The sequence below is a fragment of the Curcuma longa genome, chromosome 14, assembly GCF_044706935.1.
Source record: "Curcuma longa cultivar G26 ecotype Majalengka, Jawa Barat chromosome 14, ITB_CL_G26_1.1, whole genome shotgun sequence".
NCBI lineage: Eukaryota > Viridiplantae > Streptophyta > Magnoliopsida > Zingiberales > Zingiberaceae > Curcuma > Curcuma longa.
Genome location: NC_133874.1, coordinates 6,253,109 through 6,263,696, shown reverse-complemented (window position 1 = coordinate 6,263,696; position 10,588 = coordinate 6,253,109). Strand labels below are relative to the sequence as shown.

At 40.5% G+C, this 10,588-nt stretch overlaps 1 protein-coding gene and 1 pseudogene across 5 annotated transcripts; one reads left to right on the top strand and one right to left on the bottom strand.

The window, feature by feature from the left end:
* Positions 1-599: 599 nt before the first annotated feature.
* Positions 600-10,540, top strand: LOC141845468 (BTB/POZ domain-containing protein At3g05675-like). Of its 5 annotated transcripts, none has more exons than XM_074733523.1 (3): positions 600-1,756; positions 2,081-2,419; positions 10,348-10,540. In XM_074733523.1, exons 1-2 carry the CDS (start codon positions 629-631, stop codon positions 2,390-2,392), a joined length of 1,440 nt encoding a protein of 479 aa, XP_074589624.1. In that variant the 5' UTR covers positions 600-628; the 3' UTR covers positions 2,393-2,419; positions 10,348-10,540. The 5 variants fall into 5 exon arrangements, with proteins under 5 accessions (XP_074589624.1, XP_074589621.1, XP_074589622.1 ...); XM_074733520.1 differs by having other exon boundaries at positions 10,297-10,540; XM_074733521.1 differs by lacking the exon at positions 10,348-10,540 and adding an exon at positions 4,342-4,547.
* Positions 7,369-8,734, bottom strand: LOC141845470 (oxygen-evolving enhancer protein 1, chloroplastic-like; annotated as a pseudogene).
* Positions 10,541-10,588: the final 48 nt, after the last annotated feature.

The following is a 10,588-nucleotide window of genomic DNA, read 5'->3' as shown; positions in this document are numbered from 1 at the left end:
ATATTGTCTCGATTTTATTGAGATTTAATTCTGATCTATTTTAATAAATTTATTCTGTCGTAATTAATTCAATTATATTTACATACTCTCCTTATAAGTATGTATTCTAAAATCAAATCTAAAATATGGAAATATATTAGCATATTTAAGCTAACAAAATTTGCATAGCTTCATCTCTAATTATTAATATTGAGAGAATGAGAATTTTGTGAAATATAATTTGAGCAAAAATTAAAAGAACTCCCTTTTAATTAGAATCAAGAAAAGAGTTTTTTTTATTTATTATTAAATAATATTTTATTTCATTTTAATTTTTTTATTTTTTAAAATAATTTTTGTTATGTATTGTTATAATAATTATAAAATTATAATTGTTGTATTAATTATAATATAACATTTTATTTTTATTAATATTATATTATAACAATGATAAAATTATAATTATTATAATATAAAAAATTTATTTTGATCCATATTAATTATGATTTTATAATTATTATAAATTCATAAAAATTAAAGATATCTTTGAAAAGAAATTTATCGAGAGGCCTATATGCTTCTGGAACCTTCTTTTCTCTATTTCCCTCCAGTGACTTTTCTTCACCGCCGGTGAGAGCATGCTTGGGAGATGTCTCACCGGAAAAGGCACCGGAACGGAAGCAGCGGCCGCCTCTATTCCATCGACGGTGCTCTTGCTGATGAGTCCTCCTCTCCTCCTGCCGCCATGCCAGGTAGCTTCAACGACCCCGTCACCGCGGACGTCACCCTCCGCCTCGAGTTTCACGACGACCTAATTCCCGATCTGGACGCTCCCATCCCCTTCCTCGACCTTTACGTTCGATCGGACGCCCTCCGCCGCTCCCACTATTTTTCTTGCCTTCTCTCCGACCGCTGGAAGCAACCTGACGGCTCCTCCGACGAGTTTCCTGTCCGATTGACGCTCAAGATCTCCCGGGACGACGATCTCCGTCGTCGTGGCCCATTCCATTCCCATGTCGCGGTCCTCCGGCTTCTGCACACGCTGGATTTCTCCGGCTCGATCGCCTCCGTTTCCGACGCGCTGGACATGATTCCGGTCGCGTTGGAGCTCGTCTTCGACGATTGCGTCCGGGCTTGCGTCCGGTTTCTCGAGGCTGTGCCGTGGACTGAGGAGGAGGAAGAAAGGGTCCTCAAGTTGATGCCTTTGCTCGGTAAAGAGGAGTCCGAGGAGCTCCTTTCCAGGGTTCTTCCCGTGGTGTCAGCTTCTAGGGAATGCGATGGCATGCCTGAGGCTATGCTTCATGGGTTGATTGATACTGCGATCCGCCGGAATCTGAATGGGGCGACCGTGAAGGCCTTTGTGGCGAGGATTCTGAAGGATTTCCCATCTCGGGAATTGGTGGAGAGGGTGCTGGGTCAGGCATTCTTGTCGAGCTTGGAGAGGGTAAAAGACTACATGGGGAAGTATGCCAGCCCTGAAGTCAGGATCGCCGAGAATAGTAATGAAAGAGAAGCGATCCAGAAGGTGAACTTGCACGCCGTGCTGGTCAATGTGAAGCATCTACATTGGCTGATTGATAGGATTATGGAGCTCAGGGTGGCAGACAAGGCAGTCAGGGAGTGGAGTGAGCAGGAGGCCCTGGCAGCTGACTTGATCAAGACCTTTAGGGATGATACTTGGAGAAATATTGTGCCCGGATTGGCATTTTTGGTCACAAGGTGCAGCTACCGCCTGGCTGATGCTGTTGCTTCTGGGATTACTTTGGCTCCTCAACAGGTCTGTTTTCACATTCCTCATGCCTTTCATACCATATTTGAGTCTGATAAGTGTTTATGATTATTTGGTTTAGTGGCATGGTTGACAGATTTGATAAGATCTTTGCAAAACTTTCAAACATCAAGAAAACTATCAGCCACTGGAATGAACGAACTTAAACAATTATCACCTCAAACATGTTATAAATACTAAACATATTCCCAGTTTAAACCACAATAGAATTGTTTCAGAATTCATGAATCGCCACTATCAAATTGGCGTGGATAGTTGTGTTCACCATTGAAGTTGACGAAGTTAGCTAACCACAGTACTACTTTGTCTTAGGTGAGAATGAGACTTGTGAAGACCTGGCTTCCTGTGTTAAATGTGCTCAAGGATATATTTTTACAAGAACACCCTGTTGGTTATATCTTTAGAAATGAGAGTGTTGGTGATAAAACACTATACCTGGACCTCGAGGAAACATTCCTAAAGATTATATCCACCTTGCCACTCTCCAATGCTCAAGAACTGCTGCAGCAGTGCCTGTGCTTCTCCACCCGCAATCTTGACGACTGCCCACACTTAACATCTGCATTCAGAACATGGTTCAGGCGTGCTACTAGATCTCCACTTAATTTAAGAAATATGTCATAGCAGCTGCCAGGAGATTGTTGTTATCAGGTTAGTTTTAGTGTTTTTTTTTCATGCAGATTGAGCAACTGCTTATTAGTATCATTTATTTTAAAACTTCTGAGTTTGTTAATCTTGTTGTATAACACAGCAATATGCAATTGCAGTTATAGTTTACTACCTTTATCAATAGACCAAAGTATCTGACATTGTTCAATGTTGATTTTCCTATAACAAGAACGAGTGGCAACCATTACACATCTTATTCCATAATTAAGCTCTATATTACCTTTTCTCCACCATATGACAAACTAATTTTATAACAAACACTGTTGGCCCTATATAAGGTCATATCCTACATGGTTCCTGGAACCTAACACCATCTTCCACCTTTTTCATCCATGGTTGGGCTTGGGACCAACAGTTGTTAGCTGTCTGCATGTGCTTGTTTCTGTAGGAAGTTATATTTATGTACACAAACATTTTCTTTCTTGTTTGATGCTTGCTAGAAATCTAGTCTACTGAATTCATGTCGTGGAGTAACTATTCATGAATTTAAAGCTGCCTATTGAGATATTAGGAACAATGATTTTTTTCTCCCTAACTATGGTTCATGAAATTTAGGTGTGGAAACATGCTTTTTTTTCCCCATAAATTGTCCTAATTTGCATTTGTTTGGAACTTAATTGTAAACATGTGTGGACATCATGGTAGATATACAACCTACGTGGATGTGGATGTAAAGATAACATATGGATAAGATTTATTGCAATTTTCACATGGTATCAGAATCAATACCTAATTCATACTTTTGCCCTTCAAACCTCATGATCTCACCCTTCACACAAGCTGGAAAGCCACTTGTTTTCTCTCTTCAGCAAATGCATATCTTCCGTGGTTCCTTCAGTCTCCTGCTACCTCAACAGTTCCATCTTCTTCTTGGATGTTCCGAGCTTGATTCCCAATAAACGCTCTGTGATTGTGTGTGAGAGAGATTTCACTCCAGTTATATTAAATTTCCCAACCTCACTACCTGAGATTGTCAAGATCAAATCATTTAACCATGCTACTACCAAGTGTCTCATCTATCTCTCTCAGATTTGATTGAGAAAATTTTTTGTTTAGAAATCCTATCAGCTCAATTGAGATGTGATATAGGTCCAACTGCCATATGATATGAAATTTTGAATCATAATCTAATTTTGTCAAATAACATGTTGATCTTCCCACTTTACATCTTTCCTACACTCTTCAAGCATATCATAATATTTCTTTCCTAAGATCTCTCCTTTCTCCTCTAGGAAACAAAGCCTATGATTTTATTTCCATTAGATCTTGTGCGACTATTTGTGAATCTAATGTCGAGCATTCAAGATAACTATAGAGCACGCTCATTTTGACATTCAAAATGGAGCAAGAGATAGAGTTGAATAACACAATGTAAAATGTGAAAAATAAAAAGATCACCTATCTATCTTAATAACTGTGTTTGCAAAACCAAGAGGCAATTGGTACCTGATAAACTCACTGATCACATTGCATAGGGTTTATCCCTGGGCAAGTTGCTACACAAGGCTTACAGGTATGAGATAGCTTCTAACTACTTTAATTCAGTTGCGGAAATCAGGAAAAAAAACCTAGAATCAAGAATAGCTTAACCTTAAAAAAAAAGAAAGATAGATTTGCTACTTCAACCGGTTTTTCTAGCGGGGTTGTCTCACGAATATGGAGGGAGGTTTATTCAGGTACACAGATGTTAGATGCATGGTGGAGTTGACCATGCATATCATCACCTTTTGGAAATCGATTTTTGACCATTATGCCAGTAATATCATACGTCTATCGGCTGTGCTTGACCTTCAAAGTTGTGTGTTGTCTCAACATCTTTTGGATCAGTTTAATTTGTTTTTTTATACGTGTAGTTTGTCTGGTTTGTCTCCTTCCAACCAAAGATTTTCTTTCTACTAAGCAAGGAACGAAGATGAGGAGGTGATCTGCCAAGTAACATGCTGTAGCTTTTCACAGGATCCAATGGGCCATAACATTCATGTAACTAATTTTTAACGGTTGGGATTTGCTGCTGCTGCTGATATTTGTAAAGTGTAACGCTGGAAAGCAGATTTTACATTGTATTGTTCTCTGTGCTATTTTGTTTTTTAAAAGTAATTTAGGTATTCAATTTTTCGATCTAATTAATTTTAGAGATGATTAATTATGTCTCACAGAAGTAAATTGGAAAGCATAAATAGATCTCATCAGTGGGATAGAGTTAGAAATTTTATATCGGAGGAGATGAAAAATGTGTTTACATTGAAAAGGGGCGGCTTTGTGGGTGTTCCTCGTTCGTCTCCCATTTATTTTTTATTTTTATATTTTGATAGGCGATTCAACGTATAAGTTTTTCAAACTCTCAGCCAGCATTCTTTACCTCTACAAATTCTTCATTGTAACAGTTTTATACGATCGATTCTATAAAAAAAAATGATAAATCTCAATTAGTTCCATGATTATCTCTGAAAGTAAACAAAGATTTTGATCCAACCAAACGTAGATCTAGGTTAGGCAAAAGTCTAATTGTGTAGTAATTCATATAACACAATAAAAAAAACATTCTGATATACATGAACTCCTGTTCTGAGAAATGATTTGTTATGCATAATCTTATCTTATCTTACATTGTAAGAGACTGTTTTTGAAACTTGAACCTATGATTTCTAAATTACATGGCAACAAGCTCTCCTTCAACTATTCATATAATGCAATAAGAACATGTAATTTGAATTAAGATGATTAAAGAGCACAAGTAGACGCAAAGATTCGTTTTTGGCAGAGGACAAGGAAACAATTATTGAATGTAAGCAATTTGCAAGCAAACTTACAAGTAAATTCCACTCTCTTATTGTGTGTGATATTACAATGTAGGCAATACCATGAAGAATGTAACGACGTTTGCAAGCAAGATAAGAATACAAAAGGGTTTTTTTTATGGATCTCTCTTTTTTTTTCTCTTTAGGTTGCGCAATCAATAATGGCCACTACCATCTCGGGCTGGAGGCCATCGCGTCTGGCTAAGATTATCCAATCACCCATAATAACTCAAGTAGTCCAGAATGACAAATGACAATCTCCAGTTACGATAGGGCTTCCACGACGTTCTTGCCATCTCTATGTAAATGAGACAATCGAAGGAAGAATAATAATGACAGAAACGCCAGTTATGTGTTCAAAGTCCTGTAAATTAAGTTTTTTTATCAGTTGTCATAATCAACCACTAAACTAAAGCAGAAGAATGAAAACGACATGGTCAAAGAAAAGCCTAGTCTTACCTTGTTGGGATTAAAAGATATTTACTTGAAGAAAGCATACTTGATCATGCATGCAAATCCAGCAGATGACTACTTGATTTTACTGTAGTTTTTGGATGTATACTGGCTATTAACTTAATGTAAAATTGAGAATATTTTATATAACCATAGATTTTCAGATGGCTTCAATTGCTAAAAATCTCAGGACAAAACATGGGAAAAAAGGGTAAGCTTTCCGTAATAATTTTGGACAGAATTTGTCCAAAATTTGTCTATGTAGTTCACCTCAAAAACTTGTAGAAATCTATGTTGTCTAGACGGTTAGTCCTTGAACAAACAAAAGTTTTATAGCATCGAATCCATTCCCTGAGGCAATAAATGAAATTCCAAAATGGCCGGAATTTGAAAAACTAAAGGAACAAAGGGGGAAAAATATGACATTTCCTGATGCCAGAAAAGGAGGAAAAGGGCATAAATCAGTCAGATAGGAAGAACAAGATAACAACTGAGAGGCGGCGTACGTGTATTCAGATTTGTGACTGGCAACAGAGCTCTCGACCCATCCCACGGTTATCGAAGCAGCATAGCTCGATCCCATCCTGCGCCTCCTCCTCATCGGATGCTTCCGATCCACGATCGTGCGCTGCCGGCAAGTCGTCATTCGCCTCCACTTCTCCCGTCAACCCCTTAATCTGGGGCTCCCACGAATCATGCGTCCCCGCCAATCCTAAATCCGATCGGAGAACGCAAATCAAAACCCATTCTCTGAAACAGAGTTCCCGATCCCTCGACAATCTTAACAGTCACAAATCCTTTGAGGAAAACCCTCTTGCTACTAGAGCTTTCCCTGTAGAAATATGATAAAGTTGGGCTTTATAAATATTTGTTACTATTAAAGAAATGGTTCCTCCCTTGTGTTAGTAGATTGTTGTTTTGATGATTTAGCAATAGGACTTGAGTTAGGTGTGGACAAATTAGTCGTGCTAGACGAATTGGACTTGAGGTAGGCGGTTCGAATTGAGTGGATGTAGAGCTATAGAGGTCGAAGAGGAGGTGCGTAGATCTAGGAGGTGCTTAGAGCATGTGGAAGATAAGCAAGTAGCCTATATCAATTGTACACTCAGACGACTCAATAGTAGATAGCTTGGATCAAGGACGAGCTTAAAGGCTTCGAGAGCAAGTAGACCGGATGAAGGGGACCATCCGATGACTTAAGCATGGTTAGCCCAAATCAAGGAGTCGAAAACTCGAAGAGATATTATAATCTTGGGTTTGCTTTGGAGCATGTGTATTGTATTACAATCTTGGTAATTCTTCTTAAGACTTTGAGAGGTACCCTAGTCAATTTAAGGATTTAAATTATATAAGTTCTTGGATACAAGAGCTTAGACCAAACCTCAAGGCTTTTCAGTATCTTAAATTTTTGATAATTTATCTGTCATTAGCTTCCATTCCCAGTTTTAGAGAGAGATGAAGATATTATTTCCGATAGAGTTTGTGATATTATCCTCAAATCAAAATTTAAAATCTGAATGAACTGTCTCTGAATTGCCCTCTTTTATGAATCATGAAGCTAAAGAAATTCTTAGTTATTAACTCGAGATCTTTGAATTTGCAACTTCATGTACGATTCATTTGCGGCATTATTCTAGAATTACTGTGAGATTTCTGCCTTCTTGTCGATGCTCGTTTGCATCTTCACTGCAATCGCCCTGCTTAGATACTTTATATTACATTCTTTTCAAAAAGTTACAGTTGAGGCGAAGAACAAGAGGATGATGAAGATGATCGGCGGCAGGAAGAAGGCGATTTCTGATTACAATTGATAGGTTTGTTCTACTACTCCAGCTGGGCGTACCAGATGCCCTGAATCTTCACCTCTTTCGGGGTCTTGGCACCCAGATCGGTGTCGGACGGCTGCACGCTCTCGAAGACGCCGATGACCTCGCCGGTCTCCGGCTTGCTCTTGCTGACGCTGAGCGTGATGTTGCCCGTGGAGGAGGAGACGTTCTTGATGTTCTCCTTGCTCAGCTCCTCCTCGTCTCCCCTGCCGCCGGCGGGCAGCGCCACGGCGTTGTCGTACCCGGTGGAGCCTCCCCTGCCCTTGGGGTCCAGGAAGGAGGAGCCCCGGTAGGAGGGCACCAGGAACTTCCCGCTGAAGCTCTCCGGTTTGCCCGTCGCCACCAGCTGCTTGACGGTGAACAGGAACGGCACGCGCTCGCCGCCGGGCAGCTGCACCGTCACCGCCGCGTAGTCGATGCCGTCCTTCTCCTCGAACTTGACGTTTCCGTCGGGGCCCACCTCGAAGGGGCCCTCGATCTCGTCCAGCGTGTACGTCAGCCGGGTCATTAGCTTCGTCTTCTGGAACTCCGCCGGCGCGTTCTTCGCCACTCCCTCCGCCTTCACCGTGAACGACGTCGGCTCCAGACACAACTTCTTGGCGTTGTACTTCCCGGGCTTGAAGGCGAAGGAGTCCACGCCGCCGTCGATGGTCGGGCACTGGTTCGCCGTCCCCGTCCCCTTCACCTCCATGTACGTCTTGCTCTGGATCTCATCGTACGTCAGCCTCTTCGGCACCCCTCTGCGCTCGCTCCCTGTCAATCACCACCGCGGGCATCGATCAACAAACTAGACATCAATTAACAGAAAACTGATCCCTTTTTTTTTTCTTTTTCTTTTTTGCACACGTACGGAGACGACGAGGGCGGAGGCGGCCAATGCGAGGCCGGCGAGCTTGGCGCCGTCAGTGCACTTCTGCGCCAAATCTCGGAGGTCGGAATGTAAGGAACAAGAGACCCTGGCGGCGGCCGGCTCGAACCCAAACGCCTTAGAAAGGTGAGAAGAAGACCTCACCGGCTGCCCTGCGATGCTTCGGCCGGCAGCGCCGACCTTGGACGGTTGCATCAGCGTGGCGGCGGCTTGCAGAGATGCTGCCATTTCCCCCTCTGTTTGCTGGGTGCCATTGGATTTGGATCGGATGGAGGTATATTGACAGTGTCGGATAAGAAGATCGGATAAGAGTTCTGCCATTGGCTACGTGCTGATTTGCCATTTCTGATGTGGAAACTTGCCGTATCTCCGCTTGTCATCGCTTTAGATTGTGTGGTGGCTACATTTGTTTGGAACTTAATTGTAAACATGTGTGGACATCATGGTAGATACACAACCTACGTGGATGTGGATGTAAAGATAACATATAGATAAGATTTATTACAATATTCACATGGTATCAGAATCAATACCTAATTCATACTTTTGTCCTTCAAACCTCATGATCTCACCCTTCGCACAAGCTGGAAAGCCACATGTCTTCTCTCTTCAGCAAATGCATATTCTTCCGTGGTTCCTTCAGTCTCCTGCTACCTCAACAGTTCCATCTTCTTCTTGGATGTTTGTCACTATAAGTGGGTTTTTCCTCCAAAAATTTGGTGTAGATGGAAAAAATTAGGTTTAATCACTCAAGTTATATGTATATAGCATGGTTGTCAAGATCAACTAATACTCCTCAGATTTGATTGTCAAGATCAAATCATTTACCAAGTGTCTCATCTTTATCTCTCAGATTTGATTGAGAAAATTTTTTGTTTAGAAATCCTATCAGCTCAATTGAGATGTGATATAGGTCCAACTGCCATATGATATGAAATATTGAATCATAATCTAATTTTGTCAAATAACATGTTGATCTTCCCACTTTACATGTTTCCTACACTCTTCAAGCGAACAACATATCAATATTTTTCTTTCCTAAGATCTCTCCTTTCTCCTCTAATAAACAAAGCCTATGATTTTATTTGCAATAGATCTCGTGCGACTATTTGTGAATCTAATATCGAGTATTCAAGATAACTATAGAGCACACTCATTTTGAGATTCAAAATGGAGCAAGAGATAGAGTTGAATAACACAATGTAAAATGTGAAAAATAAAAAGATCACCTATCTATCTTAATAACTGTGTTTGCAAAACCAAGAGGCAATTGGTACCTGATAAACTCACTAATCACATTGCATAGGGTTTATTCCTGAGCAAGTTGCTACACAAGGCTTACAGGTATGAGATAGCTTCTAACTACTTTAATTCAGTTGCGGAAATCAAGAAAAAAAACCTAGAATCAAGAATAGCTTACAGGACCTTCAAAAAGATAGATCTGCCCTCTCATCTCAATGGTCTTTTTAGAGTCGGTCCCACGGATATGGAGGGAGGTTTATTCAGGTGTACAGATGTTAGACGTAGGATGGGTGTTGACCATGTAGGTCATCAACTCTTGGAAATCGACTCTTGACTATTACGCTAATAACACCATGTGTCTATTGTCTGTATTACGCTTTGGGGGCAAGCTTACATGAGCTTCAAAAAAAGTAAATCCGCTACCTCAACGGTCCTCTTAGAATCGGTCCTACGGATATAGAGGAAGGTTTATTCAAGTATACAGGAGTTAGGCGCATGGCGGGATCGATCATAAGTCGTTACCTCCTAGAATCGACCTCTGATCATTACGTCAGTAATATTATGCATCCATTGTTTGTGCTACATCTTGGGGGCGCTTACATGACCTTCAAGGTTGTGTGTTGTGTTGACATCCTATGGATGACTTTAATTTGTTTTTTTTTATACATGTAGTTTGTCTGGTTTTTCTCCTTCCAACCAAAGATTTTCTTTCTACTAAGCAAGGAACGAAGTTGAGGAGGTGATCTGCCAAGTAACATGCTGTAGCTTTGCACAGGATCCAATGGGCCATAACATTCATGTAACTAATTTTTAACGGTTGGGATTTGCTGCTGCTGCTGATATTTGTAAAGTGTAACGCTGGAAAGCAGATTTTACATTGTATTGTTCTCTGTGCTATTTTGTTTTTTTAAAGTAATTTAGGTAGTCAATTTTTCGATCTAATTAATTTTAGAGATGATTAATT